This window comes from Pleurodeles waltl, chromosome 1_1 (assembly GCF_031143425.1).
Source record: "Pleurodeles waltl isolate 20211129_DDA chromosome 1_1, aPleWal1.hap1.20221129, whole genome shotgun sequence".
Lineage (NCBI taxonomy): Eukaryota > Metazoa > Chordata > Amphibia > Caudata > Salamandridae > Pleurodeles > Pleurodeles waltl.
The window spans coordinates 801,798,224-801,812,166 of record NC_090436.1 but is presented as its reverse complement, the minus strand read 5'-3'; the positions used below and the strand labels follow the sequence as shown (position 1 = coordinate 801,812,166).

The 13,943-nt window shown below is 41.0% G+C and overlaps 1 protein-coding gene across 1 annotated transcript in view; it reads left to right on the top strand.

Annotated features, from left to right (window-relative positions):
* Nucleotides 1–13,943, top strand: part of SLC1A1 (solute carrier family 1 member 1) — a 281,630-nt gene that overhangs the window by 183,225 nt on the left and 84,462 nt on the right. Inside the window, exon 3 of the mRNA XM_069228358.1 lies at nt 11,966–12,058. Coding sequence (XP_069084459.1) covers nt 11,966–12,058 — 93 coding nt within the window. The remainder of the gene's footprint in view (nt 1–11,965; nt 12,059–13,943) is intronic.

Sequence of the window (13,943 nt, the reverse complement as noted above, 5' to 3'; positions counted from 1 at the left end):
TGGCCCATCCAGCCACATTTAAGTTCTTCATTGTGTGTGGCTATCTAGGAGCAATACCAACCAGTACGTGTGGTAAAAATGACGAAACCTGCTCCGCTGTAATCAGGCATAGCAGCATACTTGTGACACGCTAGGTGTTTCAGGTGGGACCCCACTGATGAAGCATGCCACCAACTTGGTTGGTGGGTGAGGGGTCTTTTTCACATACCCTAAGTGTGTTTCTTTTCACAATTTTAGTGTTTGGCACATCACAGACGTACGTGGACACATCAAAATGATATATTACAAAACTATCTATGTTTGTGGGGGAGGGGGGCACCTAGGTTTTTGGTTCCGGGTGCAGCCTTCATCTAGGGAAAACTACCAAACCCAGAATTTTTTTTAAACTAGACACCCCAAGGAGTCCAGGGAGGTGTGGCTTGCGTGGATCCCCCAACATTTTCCTACCCAGACTCCTCTGCAAACCTCAAAATTAGCTTAAAAAACATATTTTCCTGACTTTTCTTAGAAGGATCACCGCTCCAGCATGAAATTCCTACTCCCCAGCGTTCCCCTCAGTCTCCCAAGTAAAATGACACCTTACTTGTGTGGGTCCCCAAAGCACCGCCAGCCAAGCGCCATCCCACTCACACCGCCATCACTTTTTAATTTTTTTTATAAACAACAAAGAAACTACTAACTAATTATAAAATAAGCACAAAACTACAAACACAAAAGCTCTAACTAAATACATGACAGTAATGCCAACCGTGAAACTGAACATATGAAAATATAAAATAGGCAGTTTACGCTCACGGTATTTCCCACAATTTTTTTTTGTGGTAACTTCTAAAACAGCCGGCCACACACAGCCCAGGCTTTGAAGGGCAATTGCGGCAGTACATCCGGCTCTCCCTCTGGATACCTCTTCGGGCACATACTCTACATTTCTTAGTGGGCAATTCTTTTTTGGGAGTGGGAGGAATGTGATCTGGAAAGTGGCAATCTTTCAGTCTAGCCACATCCTCCACCACTGCTACTCTAGGAATTCTTGCCTGTTCCACCACAATAAGGCTCTCTATCACTGACTCCTGAAATTTAACAAATTTCATCCTTGACTCAGGCGAAAAATCCTTGAACACAATAAAAGCATTAAAAGTTGCCAAATGAAATAAATGTAGGGCCAACTTTTTATACTACACGTAAGACTTACGAAGAGCAGTGTAAGGTTCTAACCTCTGATCTACTCTATCAACACCACCCATGTGCCTATTGTAGTCCAAAATGCACACAGGTTTGCGCACTTCGGCAACCTGATCCCAAACAGTCACAGGGGAAATACTCTCATCATGGATGGTAGATAGCATGTACACATCCCTCCTGTCTGAAAATTTCAGAGCTAGCAGCTCATTATTCCGCAAGGCACTGCACTGTCCCCTTCCCGTTTTTTACAGACAAGCTCCATTGGATAGCCTTTCCAGTTAGAGCCGACTGTGCCACAAGCAACAGTGTCCACTTCAAACAACTCCTTGAACAACTGCACTCCAATGTAGAAATTATCTACGTTCCAATGGTGACCTTTGTTTAACAGTCGTCTACCAAGTTCCTACACAATGTTTTCGCTAACTCCAAAAGTGGGCGGACAACCAGGATGGTCAATACTGGAATCCCTACCAGTGTAGACCCGGAAATTATACACATATCCTGTACTACTTTCTGACAGCATATACGATTTAATTCCATAGCGTGCCCTCGTACTAGGAATGTACTGCCCAAAAACTAAACGGCCCTTGAAAAGGAACAAAGACTCGTCCACACTTATCTCTTTGCCTGGAAAATAGACCTCTGAAAACCGATCTACAAAATGATCAAGGACAAGCCTAATCTTAAAAATACGGTCACAATCAGGGTGATCTTGTGCAAGGCTAAAGTATTGTCTACAAAATGCAGCATACAAAGAAGAAGCAAATAGCGATTATGTGTCATAGTTGCAGGAAATATAGCAGTTGCCATCAAGGGACTAAAAACCTTTTCATCTCTTCCAGATATGTGAGAACCAACCGAGTTGCTCTAGACTGAGGTCTAAGTCTGGCAGCGTTGTCCCTCAAATATTGCTCTGCATACAAATTAGTCTGCTCCACAATCTCTTCTAAAAATACATCGTCCATAAACAAGTGAATGAAATTGACAGGCAAAAAGTTTTCAGTATTGACTCTACACCCTGGGAGACCAGTAAATGCAGGTAACTGTGGCTGCTCCATGTTTGGGGCAATCCAGGTGTTAGGTCTTCTAATGGGAAACCCTTCAGCCCCAGGCTGCTGCACCATTGGCACATCGATGTCCTCCTCTAAAACAAGTCCTTCATCTGCACTGAGAGTGGCTTCCTCATCAGAAGAATACTCTCGGACAGAAAGCTCACGGACAGAATCTCTCACTTCCTCCTCTGCCTCAGATGCAGAGTCAGTCTTGTAATCATGGTCTGAAGACGACTCAAAAAGCATGCCAACAACCTGCTACGCGGTCACTCTGCAGCTAGCCATGATCCTCACTAACAAAAAATGGATTGCCACACAACAACCAGCACTAAAATAAGTAATAAACAAAGTGTAGCTTTATCTCAAAGAGTTATGTACTAAAAAACGATACCACTCACTTGCCTGAAAAAGCTACTCACCAGCAACTACTGTGCATAGACACAGCAGTCACCAATGATATCCCACTAAAAAGAAAAAAGAAAATTAGACATATAACAAAACAAATATCATTGTGCTCAAATCTAAGGAAAATTTCACACACAATACTGCATTTAGTACACCACCTACAAACATGTCATTCATGCATGTCAACAATACTCCTTTGGAGTAAATTGCTTTCACTTACCTAAAACATGGAACAATGCAAACCGCAGGACAACTGAGGCCAAAACCGCAAGTATCCACAGCAAAGGAAGCAAAATCTTTGAACTAGAACAAAAAAAGAAAAAAGAAACTGTTATAATCACAAATACAAATACTTCGCCAGTTGACAAACACCCTGCCGCCAAGAACTTAGAAATTGTCCCTGGTGTATAAGTGGCTTCTTCCCCCCTTGGGGGTAGATGGGCCTAAAAAAAATAGGCCGATCTGCCCCTAAGGGAGGCAGAAATGGCCAACAGCTCTGTACCCTGTTTGGGGGGGGGGGGGGAGCGACTCTTGCCAAAGGGGACGAAAGGGGGCACCCCAGCACAAAAAAACTAAGGGGAACAAAAAAAAACTAAATTCCCTCACGTCTTGTTGGCCAAGGGGGCATAAATGGGCAACAGCTCTGTGCCCCCTTCGGAGGGCAACCCTTGTCAAAGGGGCCGCCCCAGCACACAAAAAAAAGGGAACCAAAAGAAAAACTCTCACATCTTGGTGCCTTCTGCCCCCCTTGGGGGCAGATGGGCCTAAAACAAATAGGCCGATCTGCCTCCAAGGTGGGCAGAAATGGCCATCAGTAACATGCCCCCTTTGTGGGGTGACCCTTGTCAAAGGTGCCGTCCCCCCCACACAAAACACACACACACAGGAACCCTGGTGCCTAAGTGGACTCTGACCCCCTTGGGGAAGATGGGCGTAAAAAAAAAAATTGGCTGATCTGCCCTCAAGAGGGGCTGAAATGGGCAATACTAATTTTAACCTTGTGACCCTTGCCCAAGGGGTGCCCCCAAACACACAAAACACACACACACCACACAGTCCCTGGCGCCAAAGTGTGTTTCAACCCCCCCGGGGCGAGATCGGCCAAAAACATGGCCGATCTAGACCCGGCGGGGCGAAACATATAAACAATTATTGCCCCCCCATGCAGCGACCCTTGCCTAAGGGGTCGCTGCCCAAAAACTTATGAAAAACATAATCCCTGGCAGGCTAGTTGTTTTCAACCCTCCCTGGGGGCCAATACAGGATTTGGAATAGCCCCCCAGGGGAGCGACCCTTGCCCAAGCGGTCGCTCCCCGAAATAAAATGAAAACAAAATCCCTGGTGCCTAGTTGGGATTCCTGCTCCACGATCACGGGCCCCACCCGTGATCGTGGAGCAGGAGAGCAGGAATCCACTGAAAACAGGCACTGGGGGAAAGGAAAAACTCTTTCCTTTCCCCCTGTGTATGTTTTTCCCCCTCCAAACCCATCAGGAGACGGACTTACCTGATTCACGTCCTCTCTCCACTCGCGCTGGAAGCAAATGGCTTCCAGCGCGTCCTCTGCAGCTTCTGATGACGTCGGCGTGCTGTGAGCGTGCCAACGTCATCAGATTGCAGAGGGGGGATCGGGATGGAAGGGGAAGCGATTCCCCTTCCATCCTCGACTGGGGGCTGTAGGTGGGAGACCCCCGGGAGGAGCGCTAGCTCTCCCCCCGTGGGCCGGGCGCAGGTCGAGCTGGTCTCGTCCAGGGCACACCGGAACCGTGTGCCTTGACGAGACCAGCTCGCTCCAGGCACCCTGGGGGTTAAAGTCACTTGGTATTTAAGGGTGGATGGTTATTTTCCTCTATTAAAGCCTACAGATAGGCATTTTTTACATTAAATGTCAGTGATTACCTTTAAAAGTCAGGATTTTGGTGTCTGTTACCACCTCAAACAAACCCTAGGGTTAAAATATTTGCACTGCAATAAATCTTGAATAAATCTTGCTAAAATCTCTTTTGAATGTCTTCAGCCAGTAACTTATAGTAATAATTCATTACAATATACATGCATATATATGTATGTATATATATATATATATATACATATATATGTGTGTATATATATATATATATATATATATATATATATATATATATATATACATATATATATAGATATATTTACAAATACATGGGGAAGGCCTTTAGGTCAGCTCTGTTCTGCCACTGGTCTCTCTGTGTGTCAGTTACACTCTGCTTCCATCAATGGCAGCGTACGGCATGGGGTAATGGTTCAGCTCACATCAATCATTGACTCTCATCTAATGTGAGTGATGGCATTCTCTGATCACAAGTGCACATCCACCTGAAAATGAGTGCACGTCAGTGTAAGGGCTATTAGGCCTGTCCTTTAATTTTCAATGTTCTATATTTATAGCTTCCGTTTCATCGCTTGCTTACCGCTGTTTTTACCCACAGTGCATCAGATTCTATAGACAATGTACAGTACCTCTGCAAGGCGGACACTTATTATGTTTAATTTTGCTACTGCAAGCATATGCGCCATGTGTTTAGAAGGCAGCAAAAAAATGTTCTACTTGTATTCTTTTAATTTCCCTTTCATGTGTTGTTGAGGTTGTGTGTGTTTTTTTGCAATTGTGTCAGAGGCTAAATGCAAGGATGAGTCAGTGAATGGATGAATGGATACATGAGTGTGAAGATGACTGACTGAGTGCATGTATGATGATATATTTAGTGCCCAAAAGACACTTTCCTTCATAAGTCAGCCCTACTTGTATTACTGATGCCTGTTGTATAAGAGAATAATTATGCTGTTCAGCATAAAGGAGCACAGTCCTGCTGGGCTGATACATTGTTTGAAAAGTGATGCCAAAATTGAAGCCTTCCATTCTGATAGGTGTTTGAAAGCCTCAGGTGTAATCATGATTGGGCACACGGCTTTTCCTTTGGTGTGTTCATTGATTATCTTTATGTAAGTTGTTTTCTGTAAAAATATCCTGCTATTTTCTTCTTAATTTGTATTGTTCATCTGTATTTGTTTTCTGTGGTTCGGTGCATTATGTATTTGTTGTGTTGAGAATGCCTGTCAAGAAGATTATCCAGTTATCTTTGTTTATGTTTGCTTCTGGGGTTTGATTCTCTCCCCTAGCCTATACCCAGTATTAATCCTGAAGGTTTGAATGTCCATCCCCATTTTTGCTTTCTTCAGCACAAGGTAGTTTTTCTGCATTGCTTCTCTTTCTTTACCTTGATTTTGTTGTTTTTTCTGGCTGTCTTGATTTTCTTTGAGATAGCCCTGGTGCATACTATGCCCTTTAAATATTCTTTTACTTTTTTGCAGTCCTCATTGAACTAGGTAGCACAATTTACTATCTGTGAACATTATGATATTTTCTCCCTCTGATTTTCATTGCTAAGCGTTTTATTGAGATTTGCAGGTTCTTGTAGTTTGCAAGCCAGTTTCTTTGGTGGGCAATCTCTTGATGTCCCATTTTTCCAGTTTTGATTACATTGCATGGTGCCTCGGAACCATAGTTTGTCGCTGATCTCCCATTTGCTGACCAGTTCCTGATTTCCAGGTGCTGCTTCAGCTTTGCTTCTTTTTATGTTCAAGTACATGGCGTTATCCTCGCTCTCCACACTCCACACTAGTCTGCTATTTTCAAATCTGTACCAGTCTTCCCCTCTATAAGATATTATCAACTACTGTAGAGATACCACATATTTTATAGATTGGGATTTGATGGCCGTTATTCTCCAATGAATTTTTTAAAATTATTTTAATTGAATTTTTCAACAACATTATGTGGTCGAAAATCTCATATGAATTTTGAGCTGAGATCAAGCCTTCAAGTGCACAGAATGATTTCAATTATTTTCATTTTGTATCACTTGTTTTCAAAGTTGTAGCACACGCAGTGGATACACAGTACACTTTTTTTGTGCAAGTGTTGGCTCATAGTCATTTCCCCATTCTCCCTTCTTGGTATTGAAGTCACCACATACCATGACAAAAGGTATTGACTCAGCTGGTTCCTTTTTGTTTTTTCCAATGGCATCAAGGAACTTGATGTAACCCTCCTTCGTTCTCTGCTGTATGTGTATGTTTATTTTTCTCTGTACGGAATTGTCAAGCTTAGTGAAATCACACATTTCAATGTCAATGTTATTATGTAGGTTTTTTCCCATTACTTTGGTTGAGAACAGTTTATAGTCCTGCAAGCTTTGTGGAGGCCTCCTCTGTTTCTTGCATCCTTCTTCCGAGTGCTGCACTTTGTGTGATTCGTGTACCTTTGTATTTCCCATGACATTGCAGTGCATGCTTCTTACAGCGCCAAGGTTTTATGATTCATCAGGAAAGCCATCAAATATTTTAACAGGAAAGATAAGATTCAGATTATAGCTCATCTGGTAGCTTTTGAGGACATTCTTTATATCTGTCAGCTTTGAAGACCTACACATCCTCATTCCCACACAACACTGTCATCAAAGTTCATTTGATTTGCAATCCATATTACCAGTTTGAATTCTCGCAGTTTGGTCAAAAGACTCCTCAATAGTTTCTGGAACCATTAATGCAGTTATATGCTACAGGAATTTAAGACCACCAATATTTTTGTATTTGGCAAGACTATGCTCCTTATTCAGGAGCACTCCAGATATGAGAGCACCAAATTATGCAGAAGAGTTTACTAAATTATGTGACAATGAAAAGCATATTATGTGGCTACATTTTTTTATAGTATTACTTAATTTTTTAATAATGTAAACACATGGTATTACTGGCTGAGCAAATATTTCACCTCATTAGTACCATTTAAACAATCAAATACAGAAAAAAGCAACCAAAAAATGACCATTTAACCTGTGTGGAAGACCTTCCACTGTGCATGAATACATGTTGTGATGTTCTTAATAACTTCTGATCCGTTGGAGCTAGAAACAAAATTACGTTTTGTTAAAATCTGCAGATTATGCAGAGGATGATGGATTATGTGGCAAATGCAGAAAATCAACAATTATGTGAAAGAAACCACTGCCACAGAATCCCTTAAATCCAGTGGCCCTGTCCATATTATCAAAAGGGCATCTCAGAGACTTGAATTGTATACATGCTGTAACAAACCCATCAATGGGTGTTCAACCTCAGGAATTCTCATCCAGAACCAACGCAAGTGAAGAGTTATTAAAGAGAGTGATCAATAAAGTCCATGAAAGAGTTTTCCTTCCTATTCAGAAGTGTGCTAGCTCCGAATTGTCTGAGGGTCACTGTCAAAAAAACAAAAAACAGAAGTTGACTTCATGTCTAGAGAGACACTGTTTCCTGTTCTAGGAAACTACTTAGATTCACAAGACTTTGACTGTCTCATACAATATCTTATCAGCTTGTGACATCACTGACAAGGCGGTTGGAAATATCAAATTTCTACCAATAGGTCACTCTGCATCCTATGTTCTTTTTGATACTCAACATTAAAGCCAGCAATAAGAGCCAGAGTGTAACTCAAGAAATGAAAAATTTACACAACTGCAGGTCTGTGGTCAAGGAAAATCGGGCAGCCAATGAATAGAGTTGTCTGCTGTCTTTCATCTCCATTTCATACTTAGTCCTCACCTTCAGGCCCAATCTATCTTGACCATCTTGACCATAAGGGGCACCATAGGAGCCAGGGGGGTACATAAACAGGTTTCTGGTGGCCTTGGCATATCTTTGGTTCTTGGTTCTCAAAGACATATCTATACCTCCTATGCTTGAAGGTGTCATCCATTCTGGATGGACGTCTGCCTGGGATGGCTATCTGAGTCAACTTTCTCCATCATTGCAAATATTTGTACTGGAGAAGGAGGTGCTCAGTTTGATTTGTCACAGTTTGGGTCACTCTTGGCATGCTCTGCATGTGTCCAACATGGACCTATTTATTGCATGGCACATTTACAGGAGTCTGTACTATCAGGGTTCTCTCATTTCTCAGTTCAGTTCAGTTCAGTTCAATCAGGGGTAATATATCCTATCATAGAATGTCATGGCATCAACTAGCAGAGGTGACAGAATAGATTCTGCTGTCCCTGAGGTACTACAGGGTTCCTGCCAGACCCTGGTCTGCATCGGTTCCTGGCATGGAGCCTGAGAAGTATGTGTTTATTATTAAGGGTCTGTCAGAGAAAATGGTTTTTGAACCTATTATTCCAGGCGTCATCTGGCCTTAGGTCTTATGCCAGACAACAGAATTACTTTATCACCTGGTAGACCGCAGGGAGTTTTCACACTCTTTAATCTGATGGTGTAAAATGTCTGTAATTTGTGTATGGTGAGTTTGTTCTGGGCTTGGCAGCTCATGCATTCAAAGAATAATTGGGAAGGGCAATTTTTGATGTTTTCAGTAGTAGGGCATTATTCCACACACATCGGTTAAAGTATTCTGTTGTGCCATGCAACACTTTGGTTTATTTTGTCAGGTAGGATTTGTACCTTGAGCTTAGGGCTTTACAACAACATGCCTTTGTACCCTTGTCAGTGGTCCATTTGTTTGTTTCAAGACCTTAAATCTGGTGGCCATTACTTCAACTCACCTTTGGGGAACTGCAAGCTCTGCTATCTTGAAATCATTATTTAGCTTTGTGCTAGGTATGATGTTGCTATGTCTTTTTCTGTATTTAATTTCTTAAGGTGTGGTTTGATTTTTACCTCCATGACGAGGCACCCTTCTGACCCTTTCTTCACCCCTTCACAGCAACTCTAGGCTCCTAAATACAATGTTTGTGACTTAAGTGAAGGTTACTTGTGCAACAAGTTGTCCATGGAAACAATGAGTTACTGAGTGTAACAAACTGTCATTTAGGTGTACTTGCGGGATGGTATCCTCTTCATCGGATTGCAGTGTGGGGTCCTTGTTGGACATTCCTGAATCATTATCTTTTAACTCAAGATTCAACCCTCATTCTAAAGATAAGTATGGTGAGACAAACACAAAGAGACTCATTACGAGATGGTCAGTGTTTGCAGCGGAGATACCTGAGGATCAGAATTAAGTTTACAGGCTGCTATCTCCACTGCAGAGTTTGGCCACTATGAGGTTTTTCTCAGAAAAGGGGAATAACAGCTCTTACCTGGATTTACCAAGTGCCTCTTTCCAAGTAATTTTTCAACATTTGGATGACAAAACTGCTGATATTTTCCACCAGTTCTAGGCATGCCAAAATGTCAATGGGACTGTTAGTGATGGGCAGGAGTACTGGGGCAGGGGTGACAGGTACACTTGTGCATGTCTGGGAGGAGCAATAACTGCTCCACCTGTGCTGCAAGAGACAGGGTACAGGATGTGGAATGCTTCTCCAGCATCTGAAGCCTTTTTGAGATGCCTAGTGCCTACAGGCCCGGAGTTATCAGATCTTGAGACTTTTGATCCAATGATTTGGGCCCCTGAAACATTCGTAATTGTAACTCCATTATTTCACCCATAGTTAGATGGCATACTCTTTCTGATATAGTAATGATAAACCCATGAGTAAGATATGGCATGTGGTGAAAACCAATAGAGTTCCTTGTCCATTCTGCATAAGCATAGTCTGCCAGTAGATCAACACCAACTGCCTGTCCTGAAGAATGTGGAAGAAAAGAAATGGTCCCACCAATATATGACTTTGAGGTTTTTTAGTGTTGCTCTACCATTACCATCTAAGTAGTAATGCATTTCATCAGTGGATGAGTTTGGGTTATAGTGAGTGCAGAAGGATGATAAAGGATTTTTATGTGATATGAAGTTACCTCAAGATTAATATAAGTTGTAATTCTATACTATGATAACAGATTGGGTGTATTTTTGCTAGAAGTATGTGGTCAGTATTTTTCTATATACAGTGCAAACAGGTGTCCATTTGAAATGGTGGTTGTTGTGCAAAATAACATACAAAATGGAGGTTAATGCATGAAGGCACATGTGCATGCTCATTTAAGGGTGGTCATCTTGGATTGGCTTTTTGAATAGCCCAACAAAAAGCATTCACAGATAGCCCCTCATGCTTGTAGGCACATGCTCATGCATTTGTATGCACTGTCGTAGTCATAGTACAATGCTTTTCAGGATAGTATTAAATAAGTATGTGAGTGGTGCACACATACCAAGACACACAAGTTGGCAAGTAGCAGTGTGCGAGTTTCTTATTGACCCTATACAAAGAAATTAGAAGCAAGCATTGGCAAAGCCAATAGGTCTGATGTCTGCTACCAGCCTTTTGGCTTTTTCACTGTTTGTCTTGTTTTGTTATGGTTTTTGAAAAACATTATTGTTGGGAAAGCTGCCGGACTGTTGCCAATTAAAAAAAAAAAGAACATTGCCTAAAAGTAAAAATATTTTTTTTTTGATTGCAGAAAGAACACATTGCCATAATAGTCCCTGTAACTGAAGGGAACTACTTCGGGTGTGGATTTGTCCTTGTGAAAGGGCAGAATTTTCTAACTCACAGCAAAGTTAGCAACTGGCTGAAGTGGGCTGCCCACTGCCTCATGATGTATGCTGTATTGTGCGAAAATAAAATGTGAATGACAAAATAGCAGATCATTGGATGGGGAGGGCTGGGGAGAGCCCCTGTACATAAGTATATTATACATTTAATTTTAGTAGAATTAAAAGGTCTTTGCTAAGGCCAGATCTGTAAAAGGAAAGCAAATATGGACCTGCAGGCCATGTCATTAAAGTGCACTATTTCCTGTGTGAACGGTGGCATTGTGCTTTTGTCACTCAAATGGGAACCAATGGCTGAAGTGGTCTGATCCATTGGCCCATAGTGTATGCTCTAATAGGCGGAAGCAGAATGTGAATAGCACTACATTAGACCAATGGATGGAGAGGATTGACTGAAAGGCTTTATATGAATATATAAATGTATGTATTTCAAAAGATTTTTTGAAAAAGCTGAACGCTTTTGACCCTCAAATCTATATAGTGTAAGGACAGTTTTTCATGTAATAAATGTCAAACAAAGTGGTAAGAATGGTTAAAAAATATATCAACAGTTTCAGCGCACCATGTCTGCCATCTTCAGTATCAATTCATGATACTCAGACCCTGTTTCGGAACTTGGGGCTTTCAAAATGTTAATTTTTAAAAAAGAATCAATGTCCGCTTTGCTGGTCACGTCTCATAAATAAGGCCCCCAAAACATCCACCAACATCCTATGGCTTTCACTAACATCTATGGACGCCCTGGTCCAGTAAATTGAAAGGTGCATTTCCATGCCAGCATTGTGAGCATTTTATGATCTAGAAAGTTTCTGTTTTTCTGATCCAGCTGCAACACTAAGGCGTATCTTTCTTTTTCAGGTGTGGCTGCTTTGGATTCCAGCGTTTCTGGCAAGATAGGCTTGCGAGCTGTTGTGTACTACTTCTGCACTACTGTGCTAGCTGTCGTCCTAGGTAACTAAAACTTCTGCCACCATTAAAATCTGCTAAGCCTGGGAAACACAAACATAATGATTGATTTTGAATTTAATCAATACGTCAAATCATCTATCTTTCGCGATTTATGGAAAACCATTCTAAGGCAACAAAGCAACAAAGTGCAAACCTACTTACATGATTATGATTTCAGAAATTTGCTTCTTCTGTGCATGCTCATAGATTACATAGTCATGATAAGTTGATCACCATCCATTATACCCTTACTACTGTCATTTGGTCATTATAAACCATTAGCCGTAACTTCTATTTGGTTAAGCTTTCAGACTCTACTATAGTTGATCAAACATTATGGTTGATTTTGAAACAAAACATTAGTGTGAGGATTAGGTGGGGTGTCATAAAGGCAGATAAGTGTGGCACATTTGAACTGTATATTGAACTGCTTTAGGTTCATATCCTAGATCCCTCAATCTACTAATAAAGGAGATTAGACTAAGGTGGTCATTACACAAGTGGCCCTCAAGTGCGTAGCTTGGAAAAAGGGGTTTTTGATAATCAGTGGTTTGGTGTAATCTTGTCCAGCTGCTCACAGTTTTTACTAAAAGTAATTTCTCAGGCTCCTCTGTGGATCTTTTATCTCATATAAGTTGTGTAAAATGAACTTACACATTCAAACCGTTTTGTGAGTTAGGCCTATTGTTTTCAATGTTACAAGTTGATATCTCATTTTGTGTGTTCTGTAAAGCTCTGCATATCAACGCTTTGGAAGAGTCAAAAGAAACTTTTAAAAACGTTCAGAAATGAACTACCAAAATTATTTAATACTTTAAACCACAGGTCCTATCAACAAAGGCTCAGGGAGCTCACATGATACAAAGTAGGAACGAGAGATGGGAGATATGACAGGGATATTCAAACTCACAAGTGGAATAAAGATAGTATTACTGAATGGGAGTGAGCTCCTAAAATTAACGTTTACAATATGAAATTTTACAGACAAAAAAAGCAACTGAAAGTGGTTATCAAAAAACTATGTATTTATTACTGTTTAATCATTCATCGGATGCAGAATAATGCCATGAGGCTGCTTCAGAACATTATCAACTATTTATAGCATATAGCAAGTGTTTGTCCATGAGACACTGTACCATGGTTCATATGGCTACATATACATACTGAAGTCATCCAGTTACGGGCACAATGGGATTCATGCACGTGAACACAAGCAATATGGTATACCCCTATTGTGGGTCTAAATTAGAGTGGGGATGTTAAATCTGCAGATAGGGAATTGTCTTAGATCTTTTCCTAAATTTAAAATGCTCACTTGGAGCTTGGAGCATGGAGCTTGGATCACCATGGGACAAGATGTACTTAGTAATACCTTATAACATATTTTATGACCTGAATATTTTGAGTTTATGGTTTGAAGATTGTTTATGAATAGTTTCTAGAGGTCGGTGAGGCCTAATGATGAGTGAACCGTATACATATACATAATCGAGAAACATTTGAATGTGTTTGAATGCTTAGTGAGGAGCCAGGTCTATGCTAAAATAGTGGACTTCAAGTTATCTCCTGTTCGGAGGTCTAGAATAAAGGTGTTCCCTCTGTCTTATTTTATTTTGTTGGCAATTATGCATGCATATCTAAACACCCATATTGTAATAGTCTAGTTTACACACGACGTAGGCTAATATTAATTTATGGGCATTAAAAATGGGAAGATTTGGACTATTTAGTAAACCGAGGAGTCAGTTCTGTGTATAACCACATCAATCTGAGGTTGAAAGGGCTCGAATCAGTTTAGGGTTGCTCCACAGTCACATATATTGGCAAAAAGGGTTGTTTCTTAGTGTAGAGTGGTAAGCCACGTGGAAGTATTTACAAGTTTTGATGT